Source organism: Procambarus clarkii, chromosome 61, assembly GCF_040958095.1.
Source record: "Procambarus clarkii isolate CNS0578487 chromosome 61, FALCON_Pclarkii_2.0, whole genome shotgun sequence".
NCBI lineage: Eukaryota > Metazoa > Arthropoda > Malacostraca > Decapoda > Cambaridae > Procambarus > Procambarus clarkii.
Window position 1 is genome coordinate 16,765,560 of NC_091210.1, and position 19,069 is coordinate 16,784,628.

General features: G+C 37.9%; 5 protein-coding genes across 5 annotated transcripts; all 5 read right to left on the minus strand.

Moving 5' to 3' along the window:
- Positions 1 to 1,269: 1,269 nt before the first annotated feature.
- LOC138354093 (cuticle protein 7-like) lies at positions 1,270 to 2,540 on the minus strand. Its single transcript, XM_069307919.1, has 3 exons — positions 2,505 to 2,540; positions 2,006 to 2,134; positions 1,270 to 1,811 (listed from the first exon to the last, which is right to left on the minus strand). The coding sequence occupies exons 1-3, from the start codon at positions 2,514 to 2,516 to the stop codon at positions 1,506 to 1,508; spliced, it is 447 nt and encodes a 148-aa protein (XP_069164020.1). The 5' UTR covers positions 2,517 to 2,540; the 3' UTR covers positions 1,270 to 1,505.
- Positions 2,541 to 5,140: 2,600 nt separating this feature from the next.
- LOC138354085 (cuticle protein 7-like) lies at positions 5,141 to 6,280 on the minus strand. The gene is made up of 3 exons (XM_069307910.1): positions 6,241 to 6,280; positions 5,740 to 5,868; positions 5,141 to 5,550 (listed from the first exon to the last, which is right to left on the minus strand). The coding sequence occupies exons 1-3, from the start codon at positions 6,250 to 6,252 to the stop codon at positions 5,227 to 5,229; spliced, it is 465 nt and encodes a 154-aa protein (XP_069164011.1). The 5' UTR covers positions 6,253 to 6,280; the 3' UTR covers positions 5,141 to 5,226.
- A 2,521-nt stretch (positions 6,281 to 8,801) lies between these two features.
- LOC138354092 (cuticle protein 8-like) lies at positions 8,802 to 9,937 on the minus strand. The gene is made up of 3 exons (XM_069307918.1): positions 9,888 to 9,937; positions 9,389 to 9,517; positions 8,802 to 9,199 (listed from the first exon to the last, which is right to left on the minus strand). The coding sequence occupies exons 1-3, from the start codon at positions 9,897 to 9,899 to the stop codon at positions 8,894 to 8,896; spliced, it is 447 nt and encodes a 148-aa protein (XP_069164019.1). The 5' UTR covers positions 9,900 to 9,937; the 3' UTR covers positions 8,802 to 8,893.
- A 2,574-nt stretch (positions 9,938 to 12,511) lies between these two features.
- LOC138354091 (cuticle protein 7-like) lies at positions 12,512 to 13,590 on the minus strand. Its single transcript, XM_069307917.1, has 3 exons — positions 13,551 to 13,590; positions 13,054 to 13,182; positions 12,512 to 12,864 (listed from the first exon to the last, which is right to left on the minus strand). The coding sequence occupies exons 1-3, from the start codon at positions 13,560 to 13,562 to the stop codon at positions 12,559 to 12,561; spliced, it is 447 nt and encodes a 148-aa protein (XP_069164018.1). The 5' UTR covers positions 13,563 to 13,590; the 3' UTR covers positions 12,512 to 12,558.
- A 2,516-nt stretch (positions 13,591 to 16,106) lies between these two features.
- On the minus strand, positions 16,107 to 16,731 carry LOC138354138 (cuticle protein 8-like; the record flags this gene model as incomplete). Its single annotated transcript, XM_069308022.1, has 2 exons — positions 16,107 to 16,493; positions 16,684 to 16,731. Coding segments are annotated over 2 exons (354 nt in total), but the record flags the coding sequence as incomplete, so codon positions are not given.
- Between the last annotated feature and the right edge of the window lie 2,338 nt (positions 16,732 to 19,069).

The window sequence follows — 19,069 nt, forward strand, 5'->3', positions numbered from 1 at the left end:
TCGAGTTTTCATAAACTGAACTTCTTAAGGAAATATCTCCAGCAGAATAAATGTTCATAAATTTATCATCCAAAAATCCTATTGTAAATCTTAACACGACAATTATTTTAACATTTGCAGTATATTCTGCATTATTTGATATATTTATAAAAAGCGTTCAACTACTTTTGTTTAATTTTCACATGTTCTAATACATGTAAATAATTTTTAAGTAAAAAAGTATTGCCAACAAGGAACTAGAAAATAAAGCAGAGCTGAAATTATTGTAGGACTTGTGGTATTCTATTTTCATTTTCTCAGCTGATAACGTGTGGCTGAGGAGAAATATTGGACCTCGCTGGTAAGGACCACAGCGGCATTGAGGTCCAGCGGTCCTATAGACAACAACAATGGAACAACGCTGCTGGTACGTTTTATATTTCTAAACTATAAACTTTAAGTTACAAGCATTCACTCATCAATTAGTTTTCACCCAACTACAATCCCAGTTTCGATCTTCCATCCTGCTACAAACTTTCACGCAGCTACAATCCATTGCACAGCTAAATGCCCAAACCCAGCTACAACCCTAAGCCCAACTACCAGCTAAACATGGCCCTAGCCGACCTTTTAAGTAATGACAGAGATAATTGTAACGATGAACTATTTCATGTATAAAGATTTCCTTGGAATGGCCACCATAAACGAGGTTCATAAGAAATTGTGTTTTCGTAGTTAAAATTCTCCACTTCTGAGATCCACTGTGCGAGTCACATTCTTGATCTTGTTGTTTAATCTAAAACAGAGACTTAGAGGGACACTGTCAGTTTAACAACATTTATGCCTCAGAACCATGTTCAACAAAAGGCAACTTCGTCTCTTCAATGGACTATGTCTCTACCAAGGGAAAGGCTATCAACTCACAGTATATAAGTACTCCCAGTACACAGTGTACAGTACTTTACTGTATAAGTAAAAGTTATATTTTCAGCAGTTATGGTTCCTTTCTCTCTTAGTAAATACATTGCAGACATCTTTAGTTTATGGTTAGTTTCCTTGGAGGACATATGCCTAGATATTGAATATTGAAAAGTTGCACACTTGGCGTTGACATTCTCTCAGAATGGGATTTAACTAATATTCGTCATAAGGAATTGCATTTTCTTTATTTTTTACGCTTGTAGATTAAAAATGTTTGCAGTTAGAATCAAGCAAAGTTTATTTTTTAGCATCACACAACCCATTCTTTTGATACATAACATCAAACGATCTCTGAACCTTTATCAATGTGGGTTTAATGTATATGGACATTCACTGTCTTCCTGTTCATTAACTAAACTTCATTTTTGACATTTGGTGCGATTTCTTTATACCTCAGATATTCAATATATACAGAATTGGTGTTTATATTTTAAGTGTAGGATCAAGGGAAGATTTTTATGCTTCAGACTTTTATTTTGTTTTTAAATTGTCAATCACCTAATGTGTATTTAAATAAATATATTAAAGACAATTGTAGTACTAAGTTAGGCATACACTGGAGTTGGCTTGTAGGTGGGTGTAGGTTTATAGCTGGGAGCGGGCTGGTAGCTGGGGGAAGGCTTGTAGCTAGGCTGGTAGGCTGGGTACTGGGCTTCACCCTCATATTCAACTTGAGCCACATAGCCAGAGTCGCCGTTCACGGTGTAGGAAACCCTCTGTAGACGACCGTCGGGAAGCAGCACATAGTAGGCGCCCTGAGTGTTGTAGCCGTCACGAGACTCCTGGTGGCCGAAGTCGTTACCTGATGGGTCGTCCTTCACTTTCCAGTTGAAGTCGTACTTGGGATTGCCCTAAAGTAAAAAGAGAGTATAATATTGGTTCATTATAATGTATTCATTATAGTGTAAAATTTACTTTGCCAAAAATTCCTTTAGAAAATTCTCAATAGATAATGAAAAGTAAGAACAAAGGAAGCATCACAAATGTGAACGCTCGCTTATAGTTGTAAAAATATTGGAGACATTAACTGAGTATATGAACTTACAGCTGGAGGGTTGTAGGAGGGAGCTGGAAGTTTGTAGGAGGGAGGTGGAGGGTTATAGGAGTTAACTGGAGGGTTGTAGGGAGGAAGCTCAGCCATCGTAACGGCTGCCAGGGCTGCCACGAGGATTACCTGAAAACATGAAACGGAATAAGCAAAATATATTTTGATTATTTTTCAATTAGTTCAGAAGATGGTATCACCGAAAGATGCACAACGAAGCTATGAGGATTATCCTTCACTACGGAACACTAAATGACTAAATATGAGACAGGAACTGAAATTCCTATGTGTAAATAATCGTATCATTGAAATCGATGATTTAGTATCAAGATACTTAGAATAACGTATCCCACCCTCTGCACTGAAGCTCTCCAAGCCTTCTCTTGTTCAGAAGTAAACAGTAGGTTCAGTTCTTGAACCCACAGTGTGCGTCTATAACCCTTTCCACCACCACATACGGGATGGGTAAGAGGTGCATAACAAATGACTAATAAAATACCTTGAGCGACATGTTGCTGGTAGCTCAAGTAAGTTAAACTGATGTTCGCTGATGCTCTCTTGTCGCTTATATACACGAGGCTCCACTCTCCATCTGACGTCAGTAGCTTAATAGAAAATGAAGAGTGTTTTACACTTACAGAAATAACTGGCACACTTGACGAAGGTGTGGCGGTCATCCTGACCTTCCTACTTCACATCTGAAGGAAATAATATCCATAGCAATACAGTTCTTCCATATTTGGTGATATCTTCCAGCATTTTTTTATTTAATACATAATCTAAATACTTATGGGACCCTTAGAACTCTCAGAATTGATCAAATACAAATTTTGAAATTGAAGTACAGAGAAGTTTGACCATGGCATTGTATTGTAATAATGACAATTACTGGTTCTATTGCTGCATCATATCTCTCAGATGTTCCTCACTCTAGCTGTGAGTGAATGTCTGGCGTTATTTTACACCTAAGTTATTTCCCATTCTGATATTGTCCGTCTTATAAATTATCCAACATGGAGAACTTTGTAACTGCTTATTGGTGCAGTTTCTGACGACTCACGATGATGTAACTTCTTTTGGGTCATCTTCTAATAACGATACATACTGGACTGCAGCTTCTGTAGGTTCACGTGTTGAAGACGACAGATGTTAGGCTAAAACTTCTATTGGTGCAGCTTCTCCTGATGACACCAGCTAAAGCTTCTGATCATGACATACACTGGCCTCAAACATTTGTTCGTAAAGCATCTGATGACGAAACACACACTGGGCTGAAGCTTCTATTGGTGCAGCTTCAGATGAAGATACACTGGGAAAAAACTTATATTGGTGAAGCATCTGATGATGACACACACACGGGGCTGAAGCTCTAATTGTCGAAGCAACTGATGACGACATACATTAGTTAGTTTAATTAATTCATACATTTGGGTAAAGCTTTCATTGATGCTGTTTCTAAGGACGTCACACACTGGACTGAAACTTATGTTGGTGGATTTTTGTCATTACTCTGCACACATTAACTCGTACCTTCTGTAACCGGAGCATGTAACAACCTTACACACTTGGCTCGAGTTTTCATAAACTGAACTTATTAGGAAAACATCTCCAATCGAATAAATGTTCATAAATTAGTCATTCAAAAATCCTATTGTGAATCTTGGCACGATAATTATCTTAAAATGTGATGTATATTCTGCATTATTTGTTCTAATTATGAAAATAATCTAGTTTTTTTTCTAATTTTCACATATTCTAATTCAGCTGAATAGTTTTTAGTTAAAAATTATTGCCAACAAGGAATAAGAGGATAAAGTAGAGCTGAAATTATTTTAGGACTTGTGGTATTCTATTTTCTCAGCTGATAACGTGTGACTGAGGAGATATATTGGACCTCGCTGGTATGGACCACAGCAGCATTGAGGTCCAGCGGTCTGACAGGTAACAGCAGCACTGAAGGCCAGCGGTCCGATGAAGAATACAACACAACAGCACTTAGGACCAGCGGTCCTATAGACAACAGCAATGGAACAACGCTGCTGTTACGTGTTATATTTCTAAACTATAAACTTTAAGTTACAAGCATTCACTCAGCAATTAGTTTTCACCCAACTACAATCCCAGTTTCAATCTTCCAACCAGCTACAAACATTCATTCAGCTACAATCAAAAACACAGCTAAATGCCCGGACCCAGCAACAACCCTAACCCTAACTACCAGCTAAACATGGCCCCAGCCGACCTTTTAAGTAATGACAAAGATAATTGTAACGATGTACTATTTCATGTATAAAGATTTCCTTAGAATGGCCACCATAAACGAGGTTCATAAGTAACTGTGTTTTCGTAGTTAAAATCCTCCACTTCTGAGATCCACTGTGCGAGTCACATTCTTGATCTTGTTGTTTAATCTAAAACAGAGACTTAGAGGGACACATTCGGTTTAACATCTTCGTCTCTTCAATGGACTATGTCTCTACCAAGGAAAAGGCTATCAACTCACAGTATATAAGTACTCCCAGTACACAGTGTACAGTACTTTACTGTATTATGTCTGTCCTAATATGCCTAATATGTCCAGGGACCTGCCCGAAACGCTACGCGTACTAGTGGCTGTACAAGAATGTAACAACTCTTGTATATATCTCAAAAAAAAAAAAATTAGTAAAAGTTATATTTTCTGCAGTTATGGTTCCTTTCTCTCTTCTTAGTAAATACATTACAGACATCTTGAAGTTATGGTTAGTTTCTTTGGAGGACACATACCTAGATATTGAATATTGAAAAGTTGCACACTTGGAGTTGACATTCTCTCAGAATGGGATTTAACTAATATTCGTCATAAGGAATTGCATTTTCTTTTTTTTTTGCGCTTGTAGATTAAGAATGTTTGCAGTTAGAATCAAGCAAAGTTTATTTTTCAGCGTCACACAACCCATTTTTGATACATAACATCAAACGAACTCTGAACCTTTATATATGTGTGTTTAATGTATATGGACATTCACTGTCTTCCTGTTCATTAACTAAACTTCACTTTTGAAATTTGGTGCGACTTCTTTATACCTCAGATATTCAATATATATACATAATTGGTGTTTATATTTTAAGTGTAGGATCAAGGGAAGATTCTTATGCTTCAGACTTTTATTTTGTTTTTAAATTGTCAATCACCTAATGTGTATTTAAATAAATATATTACAGACAATTGTAGTACTAAGTTAGGCATACACTGGAGTTGGCTTGTAGGTGGGTGTAGGTTTATAGCTGGGAGCGGGCTGGTAGCTGGGAGCGGGCTGGTAGCTGGGGGAAGGCTTGTAGCTAGGCTGGTAGGCTGGGTACTGGGCTTCACCCTCATATTCAACTTGAGCCACATAGCCAGAGTCGCCGTTCACGGTGTAGGAAACCCTCTGTAGACGACCGTCGGGAAGCAGGACATAGTAGGCGCCCTGAGTGTTGTAGCCGTCACGAGACTCCTGGTGGCCGAAGTCGTTACCTGATGGGTCGTCCTTCACTTTCCAGTTGAAGTCGTACTTGGGATTGCCCTAAAGTAAAAAAAGGAGGATAATTTTGGTTCATTGAATATATATTGTAAAATTTTTAGTGCCAAAAATTCCTTTAGAAAATTTTCAATAGATAATGAAAAGTAAAAACAAAGGAAGCATCATAAATGTGAACGCTCGCTAATAGTTGTAAGAATATTGGAGATACATTAACTGAGTATATGAACTTACAGCTGGAGGGTTGTAGGAGGGAGCTGGATGTTTGTAGGAGGGAGGTGGAGGGTTATAGGAGTTAACTGGAGGGTTGTAGGGAGGAAGCTCAGCCATCGTAACGGCTGCCAGGGCTGCCACGAGGATTACCTGAAAACATGAGACAGAATAAACAAAATATATTTAGTTTTTTTTTTCAATTAGTTCAGAAGATGGTATCACCGAAAGATGCACAACGAAGCTATGAGGATTATCCTTCAATACGGAACACTAAATGACCAAATATGAGAAAGGAACTGAAATTCCTACGTGTAAATAATCGTATCATTGAAATCGATGATTTAGTATCAAGATACTTTAGGATAAAGTATCCCACCCTCTGCACTGAAGCTCTCCAAGCCTTCTCTTGTTCAGAGGTAAACAGTAGGTTCAGTTCTTGAACCCACAGTGTGCCTCTGTAACCCTTTCCACCACCACACACGGGATGGGTAATGGGTGCATAACAAATGACTAATAAAATACCTTGAGCGACATGTTGCTGGTAGCTCAAGTAAGTTAAACTGATGTTTGGTGATGCTCTCTTGTCGCTTATATACACGAGGCTCCACCCTCCATCTGACGTCAGTAGCTTAATAGAAAATGAAGAGTGTTTTACACTTACAGAAATAACTGGCACACTTGACGAAGGTGTGGCGGTCATCCTGACCTTCCTACTTCACATCTGAAGGAAATAATATCCATAGCAATAAAGTTCTTCCATATTTGGTGATATCTTCCGGCAATATTATTATTTAATACATAATCTAAATACTTATGGGACCCTTAGAACTCTCAGAATTGATCAAATGTAAATTTTAAAATTGAAGTACAGAGAAGTTTGACCATGGCAATGTATTGTAATAGTGACAATTATTGGTTCTATTGCTGCATCATATCTCTCAGATGTTCCTCACTCTAGCTGTGAGTGAATGTCTGGCGTTATTTTACACCTAAGTTATTTTCCTTTCTGATATTGTCCATCTTATAAATAATGCAACACGAGGACCTTTGAAACTTTGTATTGGTGCAGTTTCTGACGACTCACGATGATGTAACTTCTTTTGGTTCATCTTCTAATAACGACACATACTGGACTGCAGCTTCTGTAGGTTCACGTATTGAAGACGACAGATGTTAGGCTAAAACTTCTATTGGTGCAGCTTCTTCTGATGACACCAGCTGAAGCTTCTGATCATGACATACACTGGCCCCAAGCTTTTGTTCGTAAAGCATCTGATGACGAAACACACACACTGGGCTCAAGCTTCTATTGGTGCAGTTTCAGATGAAGATACACTGGGAAAAAACTTATATTGGTGAAGCATCTGATGATGACACACACACACTGGGCTGAAGCTCCAATTGTCAAAGCAACTGATGACGACATACATTAGTTAGTTTAATTAATTCATACATTTGGGTAAAGCTTTCATTGATGCTGTTTCTAAGGACGTCACACACTTTTGACTGAAACTTATGTTGGTGGATTTTGTCATTACTCTGCACACATTAACTCGTAGTTTCTGTAACCGGAGCATGTAATAACTTTACACACTTGACTTGAGTTTTCATTAACTGAACTTATTAGGAAAACATCTCCAATCGAATAAATGTTCATAAATTAGTCATTCAAAAATCCTATTGTGAATCTTGGCACGATAATTATCTTAAAATTTAATGTATATTCTGCATTATTTGTTCTAATTCTGAAAATAAACTAGTATTATTTTCTAATTTTCACATATTCTAATTCAGCTGAATAGTTTTTAGTTAAAAATTATTGCCAACAAGGAATAAGAGGATAAGGTAGAGCTGAAATTATTGTAGGACTTGTTGTATTCTATTTTCTCAGCTGATAACGTGTGACTGAGGAGAAATATTGGACCTCGCTGGTATGGACCACAGCGGCATTGAGGTCCAGCGGTCTGACAGATCAGAGCAGCACTGAAGGCCAGCGGTCCGATGAAGAATACAACACAACAGCACTTAGGACCAGCGGTCCTATAGACAACAGCAATGGAACAACGCTGCTGTTACGTGTTATATTTCTAAACTATAAACTATAAGTTTCAAGCATTTACTCAGCAATTAGTTTTCACCCAACTACAATCCCAGTTTCAATCTTCCATCCAGCTACAAACTTTCACTCAGCTACAATCAATAACACAGCTAAATGCCCGGACCCAGCAACAATCCTAACCCTAACTTCCAGCTAAACATGGCCCTAGCCGACCTTTTAAGTAATGACAGAGATAATTGTAACGATGTATTGTTTCATGTATAAAGATTTCCTTGGAATGGCCACCATAAACGAGGTTCATATGAAATTGTGTTTTCGTAGTTAAAATCCTCCGCTTCTGAGATCCACTGTGCGAGTCACATTCTTGATCTTGTTGTTTAATCTAAAACAGAGACTTAGAGGGACACTGTCAGTTTAACAACATTTATGCCTCAGAACCATGTTCAGCAAAAGGCAGCTTCGACTCTTCAATGGACTATGTCTCTACCAAGGGAAAGGCTATCAATTCACAGTATATAAGTACTCCCAGTACACAGTGTACAGTACTTTACTGTATAAGTAAAAGTTATATTTTCAGCAGTTATGGTCCCATTCTCTCTTCTTAGTAAATACATTGCAGACATCTTGTAGTTATGGTTAGTTTCTTTAGAGGACATATGTCTAGATATTGAACATTGTAAAGTTGCACACTTGGCGTTGACATTCTCTCAGAATGTGAATAAACTAATTATCGTCATAATGAATTGCATTTTCTTTATTTTTTCAGCATGTAGATTAAAAATGTTTGCAGTTAATGTCAAGCAAAGTTTATTTTTCAGCATCACATAACCCATTCTTTTGATATTTAACGTCAAACGATTTCTGAACCTTTATCAATGTGTGTTTAATGAATATGGACATTCACTGTCTTCCAAGTCATTAACTAAACTTCATTTATGACGTTTGGTGCGATTTTTGTATACCTCAGATATTTAATAAATACAAAATCGGTGTTTGTATTTTTAACTGTAGGATTATTGGAAGATTTTTATGCTTCAGACTTTTATTTTATTTTTAAATTGTCAATCACCTAATGTGTATTTACATAAATATATTACAGACAATTGTAGTACTAAGTTAGGCATACACTGGAGTTGGCTTGTAGATGGGTGTAGGTTTATAGCTGGGAGCGGGCTGGTAGCTGGGGGAAGGCTTGTAGCTAGGCTGGTAGGCTGGGTACTGGGCTTCACCCTCATATTCAACTTGAGCCACATAGCCAGAGTCGCCGTTCACGGTGTAGGAAACCCTCTGTTGACGACCGTCGGGAAGCAGCACATAGTAGGCGCCCTGAGTGTTGTAGCCGTCACGAGTCTCCTGGTGGCCGAAGTCGTTACCTGATGGGTCGTCCTTCACTTTCCAGTTGAAGTCGTACTTGGGATTGCCCTAAAGTAAAAAAAGGAGGATAATTTTGGTTCACTGAAAATATATTGAAAAATTTACTTTGCCAAAAATTCCTTTAGAACTTTTTCAATAGATAATGAAAAGTAAGAAAAAAGGAAGCATCACAAATGTGAACGCTCGCTTATAGTTGTAAGAATATTGGAGGCACATTAACTGAGTATATGAACTTACAGCTGGAGGGTTGTAGGAGGGAGCTGGATGTTTGTAGGAGGGAGGTGGAGGGTTATAGGAGTTAACTGGAGGGTTGTAGGGAGGAAGCTCAGCCATCGTAACGGCTGCCAGGGCTGCCACGAGGATTACCTGAAAACATGAGACAGAATAAACACAATATATTTTGATTATTTTTCAATTAGTTCAAAAGATGGTATCACCGAAAGATGCACAATGAAGCTATGAGGATTATCCTTCAATACGGAACACTAAATGACTAAATATGAGACATGAACTGAAATTCCTATGTGTAAATAATCGAATCATTGAAATCGATGATTTAGTATCAAGATACTTAGGATAACGTATCCCACCCTCTGCACTGAAGCTCTCCAAGCCTTCTCTTGTTCAGAAGTAAACAGTAGGTTCAGTTCTTGAACCCACAGTGTGCCTCTGTAACCCTTTCCACCACCACATACGGGATGGGTAAGGGGTGCATAATAAATGACTAATAAAATACCTTGAGCGACATGTTGCTGGTAGCTCAAGTAAGTTAAACTGATGTTCGGTGATGCTCTCTTGTCGCTTATATACACGAGGCTCCACCCTCCATCTGACGTCAGTAGCTTAATAGAAAATGAAGAATGTTTTACACTTACAGAAATAACTGGCACACTTGACGAAGGTGTGGCGGTCATCCTGACCTTCCTACTTCACATCTGAAGGAAATAATATCCATAGCAATACAATTCTTCCATATTTGGTGATATCTTCCTGCATTTTTTTTATTTAATACATAATCTAAATACTTATGGGACCCTTAGAACTCTCAGAATTGATCAAATGCAAATTTTAAAATTGAAGTACAGAGAAGTTTGACCATTGCAATGTATTGTAATAATGACAATTACTGGTTCTATTGTTGCATCATATCTCTCAGATGTTCCTCACTCTAGCTGTGAGTGAATGTCTGGCGTTATTTTACACCTAAGTTATTTTCCTTTCTGATATTGTCCATCTTATAAATAATGCAACACGAGGAACTTTGTAACTTCTTATTGTTGCAGTTTCTAACGACTCTCGATGATCGAACTTCTTTTGGTTCATCTTCTAATAACGACACATACTGGACTGCAGCTTCTGTAGGTTCACTTATTGAAGACGACAGATGTTAGGCTAAAACTTCTATTGGTGCAGCTTCTCCTGATGACACCAGCTGAAGCTTCTGATCATGACATACACTGGCCTCAAGCTTTTGTTCGTAAAGCATCTGATGATGACACACACACACACACTGGGCTCAAGCTTCTATTAGTGTAGCTTCAGATGACGACACTCACTGGGAAAAAACTTATATTGGTGAAGCATCTGATGATGACACACACACACACACGGAGCTGAAGCTCCAATTGTCGAAGCAACTGATGACGATATACATTAGTTAATTTAATTAATTCATACATTTGGGTAAAGCTTTCATTGATGCTGTTTCTAAGGACGTCACACACTGGACTGAAACTTATGTTGGTGGATTTTTGCCATTACTCTGCACACATTAACTCGTAGCTTCTGTAACCGGAGCATGTAATAACCTTACACACTTGACTCGAGTTTTCATTAACTGAACTTATTAGGAAAACATCTCCAATCGAATAAATGTTCATAAATTAGTCATTCAAAAATCCTATTGTGAATCTTGGCACGATAATTATCTTAAAATTTGATGTATATTCTGCATTATTTGTTCTAATTGTGAAAATAATCTAGTATTATTTTCTAATTTTCACATGTTCCAATTCAGCTGAATAGTTTTTAGTTAAAAATTATTGCCAACAAGGAATAAGAGGATAAGGTAGAGCTGAAATTATTGTAGGACTTGTTGTATTCTATTTTCTCAGCTGATAACATGTGACTGAGGAGAAATATTGGACCTCGCTTGTATGGACCACAGCGGCATTGAGGTCCAGCGGTCTGACAGATCACAGCACCATTGAAGGCCAGCGGTCCCATGAAGAATACAACACAACAGCACTTGCTGTTATCTATAGGACCAGCGGTCCTATAGACAACAGCAATGGAACAACGCTGTTGTTACGTGTTATATTTCTAAACTATAAACATTAAGTTACAAGCATTCTCTCAGCAATTAGTTTTCACGCAACTACAATCCCAGTTTCAATCTTTCATCCAGCTACAAACTTTCACTCAGCTACAATCAATAACACAGCTAAATGCCCGGACCCAGCAATAATCCTAACCCCAACTACCAGCTAAACATGGCCCTAGCTGACCTTTTAAGTAATGACAGAGATAATTGTAACGATGTACTATTTCATGTATAAAGATTTCCTTGGAATGGCCACAATAAACGAGGTTTATAAGAAATTGTGTTTTCGTAGTTAAAATCCTCCGCTTCTGAGATCCACTGTGCGAGTCACATTCTTGATCTTGTTTAATCTAAAACAGAGACTTAGAGGGACACTGTCAGTTTAACAACATTTATGCCTCAGAACCATGTTCAGCAAAAGGCAGCTTCGTCTCTTCAATGGACTATGTCTCTACCAAGGGAAAGGCTATCAATTCACAGTATATAAGTACTCCCAGTACACAGTGTACAGTACTTTACTGTATAAGTAAAAGTTATATTTTCAGCAGTTATGGTCCCATTCTCTCTTCTTAGTAAATACATTGCAGACATCTTGTAGTTATGGTTAGTTTCTTTGGAGGACATATGTCTAGATATTGAACATTGTAAAGTTGCACACTTGGCGTTGACATTCTCTCAGAATGTGAATAAACTAATTATCGTCATAATGAATTGCATTTTCTTTATTTTTTCAGCATGTAGATTAAAAATGTTTGCAGTTAATGTCAAGCAAAGTTTATTTTTCAGCATCACATAACCCATTCTTTTGATATTTAACGTCAAACGATTTCTGAACCTTTATCAATGTGTGTTTAATGAATATGGACATTCACTGTCTTCCAAGTCATTAACTAAACTTCATTTATGACGTTTGGTGCGATTTTTGTATACCTCAGATATTCAATATATACAAAATCGGTGTTTGTATTTTTAACTGTAGGATTATTGGAAGATTCTTATGCTTCAGACTTTTATTTTATTTTTTAATTGTCAATCACCTAATGTGTATTTACATAAATATATTACAGACAATTGTAGTACTAAGTTAGGCATACACTGGAGTTGGCTTGTAGATGGGTGTAGGTTTATAGCTGGGAGCGGGCTGGTAGCTGGGGGAAGGCTTGTAGCTAGGCTGGTAGGCTGGGTACTGGGCTTCACCCTCATATTCAACTTGAGCCACATAGCCAGAGTCGCCGTTCACGGTGTAGGAAACCCTCTGTAGACGACCGTCGGGAAGCAGCACATAGTAGGCGCCCTGAGTGTTATAGCCGTCACGAGACTCATGGTGGCCGAAGTCGTTACCTGATGGGTCGTCCTTCACTTTCCAGTTGAAGTCGTACTTGGGATTGCCCTAAAGTAAAAAAAGGAGGATAATTTTGGTTCACTGAAAATATATTGAAAAATTTACTTTGCCAAAAATTCCTTTAGAACTTTTTCAATAGATAATAAAAAGTAAGAAAAAAATAAGCATCACAAAAGTGAACGCTCGCTTATAGTTGTAAGAATATTGGAGGCACATTAACTGAGTATATGAACTTACAGCTGGAGGGTTGTAGGAGGGAGCTGGATGTTTGTAGGAGGGAGGTGGAGGGTTATAGGAGTTAACTGGAGGGTTGTAGGGAGGAAGCTCAGCCATCGTAACGGCTGCCAGGGCTGCCACGAGGATTACCTGAAAACATGAGACAATAAACACAATATATTTTGATTATTTTTCAATTAGTTCAAAAGATGGTATCACCGAAAGATGCACAACGAAGCTATGAGGATTATCCTTCAATACGGAACACTAAATGACTAAATATGAGGAAGGAACTGCAATTCCTATGTGTAAATAATCGTATCATTGAAATCGATGATTTAGTATCAAGATACTTAGGATAAAGTATCCCACCCTCTGCACTGAAGCTCTCCAAGCCTTCTCTTGTTCAGCGGTAAACAGTAGGTTCAGTTCTTGAACCCACAGTGTGCCTCTGTAACCATTTCCACCATCACACACGGGATGGGTAAGGGGTGCATAACAAATGACTAATAAAATACCTTGAGCGACATGTTGCTGGTAGCTCAAGTAAGTTAAACTGATGTTCGCTGATGCTCTCTTGTCGCTTATATACACGAGGCTCCACCCTCCATCTGACGTCAGTAGCTTAATAGAAAATGAAGAATGTTTTACACTTACAGAAATAACTGGCACACTTGACGAAGGTGTGGCGGTCATCCTGACCTTCCTACTTCACATCTGAAGGAAATAATATCCATAGCAAAACAGTTCTTCCATATTTGGTGATATCTTCCAGCATTTTTTTATTTAATACATAATCTAAATACTTATGGAACCTTTAGAACTCTCAGAATTGATCAAATACAAATTTTAAAATTGAAGTACAGAGAAGTTTGACCATGGCATTGTATTGTAATAATGACAATTACTGGTTCTATTGCTGCATCATATCTCTCAGATGTTCCTCACTCTAGCTGTCAGTGAATGTCTGGCGTTATTTTACACCTAAGTTATTTCCCATTCTGATATTGTCCGTCTTATAAATTATCCAACATGGAGACCTTTGTAACTGCTTATTGGTGCAGTTTCTGACGACTCGAGATGATGTAACTTCTTTTGGTTCATCTTCTAATAACGACACATACTGGACTGCAGCTTCTGTAGGTTCACGTGTTGAAGACGACAGAAGTTAGGCTAAAACTTCTATTGGTGCAGCTTCTGATGACACCAGCTAAAGCTTCTGATCATGACATACACTGGCCTCAAACATTTGTTCGTAAAGCATCTGATGACGAAACACACACTGGGCTCAAGCTTCTATTGGTGCAGCTTCAGATGAAGATACACTGGGAAAAACTTATATTGGTGAAGCATCTGATGATGACACACACAAGGGGCTGAAGCTACAATTGTCGAAGCAACTGATGACGACATACATTAGTTAGTTTAATTAATTCATACATTTGGGTAAAGCTTTCATTGATGCTGTTTCTAAGGACGTCACACACTGGACTGAAACTTATGTTGGTGGATTTTTGTCATTACTCTGCACACATTAACTCGTACCTTCTGTAACCGGAGCATGTAATAACCTTACACACTTGACTTGAGTTTTCATTAACTGAACTTATTAGGAAAACATCTCCAATCGAATAAATGTTCATAAATTAGTCATTCAAAAATCCTATTGTGAATCTTGGCACGATAATTATCTTAAAATTTGATGTATATTCTGCATTATTTGTTCTAATTATGAAAATAATCTAGTTTTTTTCTAATTTTCACATATTCTAATTCAGCTGAATAGTTTTTAGTTAAAAAATATTGCCAACAAGGAATAAGAGGATAAGGTAGAGCTGAAATTATTGTAGGACTTGTTGTATTCTATTTTCTCAGCTGATAACGTGTGACTGAGGAGAAATATTGGACCTCGCTTGTATGGACCACAGCGGCATTGAGGTCCAGCGGTCTGACAGATCACAGCAGCACTGAAGGCCAGCGGTCCGATGAAGAATACAACACAACAGCACTTAGGACCAGCGGTCCTATAGACAACAGCAATGGAACAACGCTGCTGTTACGTGTTATATTTCTAAACTATAAATTTTAAGTTACAAGCATTCACTCAGCAATTAGTTTTCACCCAACTACAATCCCAGTTTCAATCTTCCAACCAGCTACAAACTTTCATTCAGCTACAATCAAAAACACAGCTAAATGCCCGGACCCAGCAACAATCCTAACCCCAACTACCAGCTAAACATGGCCCTAGCCGACCTTTTAAGTAATGACAGAGATAATTGTAACGATGTACTATTTCATGTATAAAGATTTCCTTGGAATGGCCACCATAAACGAGGTTCATAAGATATTGTGTTTTTGTAGTTAAAATTCTCCACTTCTGAGATCCACTGTGCGAGTCACATTCTTGATCTTGTTTAATCTAAAACAGAGACTTAGAGGGACACTGTCAGTTTAACAACATTTATGCCTCAGAACCATGTTCAGCAAAAGGCAGCTTAGTCTCTTCAATGGACTATGTCTCTACCAAGGGAAAGGCTATCATTTCACAGTATATAAGTACTCCCAGTACACAGTGTACAGTACTTTACTCTATAAGTACAAGTTATATTTTCAGCAGTTATGGTCCCTTTCTCTCTTCTTAGTAAATACATTACAGACATATTGAAGTTTGGTTAGTTTCTTTGGAGGACACATACCTAGATATTGAATATTGAAAAGTTGCACACTTGGCGTTGACATTCTCTCAGAATGGGATTTAACTAATATTCGTCATAAGAAATTGCATTTTCTTTTTTTTTACGCTTGTAGATTAAGAATGTTTGCAGTTAGAATCAAGCAAAGTTTATTTTTCAACGTCACACAACCCATTTTTGATACATAACATCAAACGAACTCTGAACCTTTATATATGTGTGTTTAATGTATATGGACATTCACTGTCTTCCTGTTCATTAACTAAACTTCCCTTTTGAAATTTGGTGCGACTTCTTTATACCTCAGATATTCAATATATATATACATAATTGGTGTTTATATTTTAAGTGTAGGATCAAGGGAAGATTCTTATGCTTCAGACTTTTATTTTGTTTTTAAATTGTCAATCACCTAATGTGTATTTAAATAAATATATTACAGACAATTGTAGTACCAAGTTAGGCATACACTGGAGTTGGCTTGTAGGTGGGTGTAGGTTTATAGCTGGGAGCGGGCAGGTAGCTGGGGGAAGGCTTGTAGCTAGGCTGGTAGGCTGGGTACTGGGCTTCACCCTCATATTCAACTTGAGCCACATAGCCAGAGTCGCCGTTCACGGTGTAGGAAACCCTCTGTAGACGACCGTCGGGAAGCAGCACATAGTAGGCGCCCTGAGTGTTGTAGCCGTCACGAGACTCCTGGTGGCCGAAGTCGTTACCTGATGGGTCGTCCTTCACTTTCCAGTTGAAGTCGTACTTGGGATTGCCCTAAAGTAAAAAAAAGGAGGATAATTTTGGTTCATTGAATATATATTGTAACATTTTTAGTGCCAAAAATTCCTTTAGAAAATTTTCAATAGATAATGAAAAGTAAAAACAAAGGAAGCATCACAAATGTGAACGCTCGCTTATAGTTGTAAGAATATTGGAGACACATTAACTGAGTATATGAACTTACAGCTGGAGGGTTGTAGAGGGAGCTGGATGTTTGTAGGAGGGAGGTGGAGGGTTATAGGAGTTAATTGGAGGGTTGTAGGGAGGAAGCTCAGCCATTGTAACGGCTGCCAGGGCTGCCACGAGGATTACCTGAAAACATGAGACAATAAACACAATATATTTGGATTATTTTCCAATTTGTTCAGAAGATGGTATTACCGAAAAATGCACAATGAAGCTATGAGGATTATCCTTCAATACAGAACACTAAATGACTAAATATGAGAAAGGAACTGAAATTCCTATGTGTAAATAATCGTATTATTGAAATCGATGATTTAGTAGCAAGATACTTAAGATAAAGTATCCCACCCTCTGCACTGAAGCTCTCCAAGGCTTCACTTGTTCAGAGGTAAACAGTAGGTTCAGTTATTGAACCCAGTGTGCCTCTGTAACCCTTTCCACCATCACACAAGGGATGTGGTAAGGGGTGCATAACAAATGACTAATAAAATACCTTGAGCGACATGTTGCTGGTAGCTCAAGTAAGTTAAACTGATGTTCGCTGATGCTCTCTTGTCGCTTATATACACGAGGCTCCACCCTCCATCTGACGTCAGTAGCTTAATAGAAAATGAAGAGTGTTTTACACTTACAGAAATAACTGGCACACTTGACGAAGGTGTGGCGGTCATCCTGACCTTCCTACTTCACATCTGAAGGAAATAATATCCATAGCAATAAAGTTCTTCCATATTTGGTGATATCTTCCTGCATTTTTTTATTTAATCCATAATGTAAATATGGGACCTTTAGAACTCTCAGAATTGATCATATGTAAATTTTATAATTGAAGTACAGAGAAGTTTGACCATTGCAATGTTTTGTAATAATGACAGTTACTGTTTCTTTTGATGCATCATATCTCTCAGATGTTCCTCACTCTAGCTGTGAGTGAATGTCTGGCGTTATTTTACACCTAAGTTATTTTCCATTTTGATATTGTCCACCTTATAAATAATGCAACACTAGGAACTTTGTAACTTCTTATTGTTGCAGTTTCTGACGACTCACGATGATGTAACTTCTTTTGGTTCATCTTCTAATAACGACACATACTGGACTGCAGCTTCTGTAGGTTCACGTATTGAAGACGACAGATGTTAGGCTAAAACTTCTATTGGTGCAGCTTCTCCTGATGACACCAGCTGAAGCTTCTGATCATGACATACACTGGCCTCAAGCTTTTGTTCGTAAAGCATCTGATGATGACACGCACACACTGGGCTCAAGCTTCTATTGGTGCAGTTTCAGATGAAGATACACTGGGAAAAAACTTATATTGGTGAAGCATCTGATGATGACACACACACGGGGCTGAAGCTCCAATTGGCAAAGCAACTGATGACGACATACATTAGTTAGTTTAATGAATTCATACATTTGGGTAAAGCTTTCATTGATGCTATTTCTAAGGACGTCACACACTGGACTGAAACTTATGTTGGTGGATTTTGTCATTACTCTGCACAAATTAACTCATAGCTTCTGTAACCGGAGCATGTAATAACCTTACACACTTAACTCGAGTTTTCATTAACTGAACTAATTAAGAAAACATCTCCAGCAGAATATATACTCATAAATTAATCATTCAAAAATCCTATTGTGAGTCTTAACTCGGTAAATACCTTAACATTTGGGGTATATTCTGCATTATTTGATATAATTATAAAAAACGTTCAAGTACTTCTGTCCAATTTTCACATGTTCTAATTCATGTAAATAGTTTTTAAGTAAAAAAGTATTGCCAACAAGGAACAAGAAAATAAAACAGAGCTGAAATTATTGTTGGACTTGTGGAATTCTATTTTCATTTTCTCAGCTGATAACGTGTGGCTGAGGAGAAATATTGGACCTCGCTGGTAAGGACCACAGCGGCATTGAGGTCCAGCGGTCCTATAGACAACAGCAATGGAACAACTCTGCTGTTACGTGTTATATTTCTAAACTATAAACTTTAAGTTACAAGCATTCACTCAGCAATTAGTTTTCACCCAACTACAATCCCAGTTTCAATCTTCCATCCAGCTACAAACTTTCACGCAGCTACAATCCATTGCACAGCTAAATGCCCAAACCCAGCTACAACCCTAACCCTAACTACCAGCTAAACATAGCCCTAGCCGACCTTTTAAGTAATGACAGCGATAATTGCAACGATGAACTATTTCATGTATTAATTAAGATTTCCTTGGAATGGCCACCATAAACGAGGTTCATAAGTAACTGTGTTTTCGTAGTTAAAATCCTCCACTTTTGAGATCCACTGTGCGAGTCACATTCTTGATCTTGTTGTTTAATCTAAAACAGAGACTTAGAGGGACACATTCGGTTTAACATCTTCG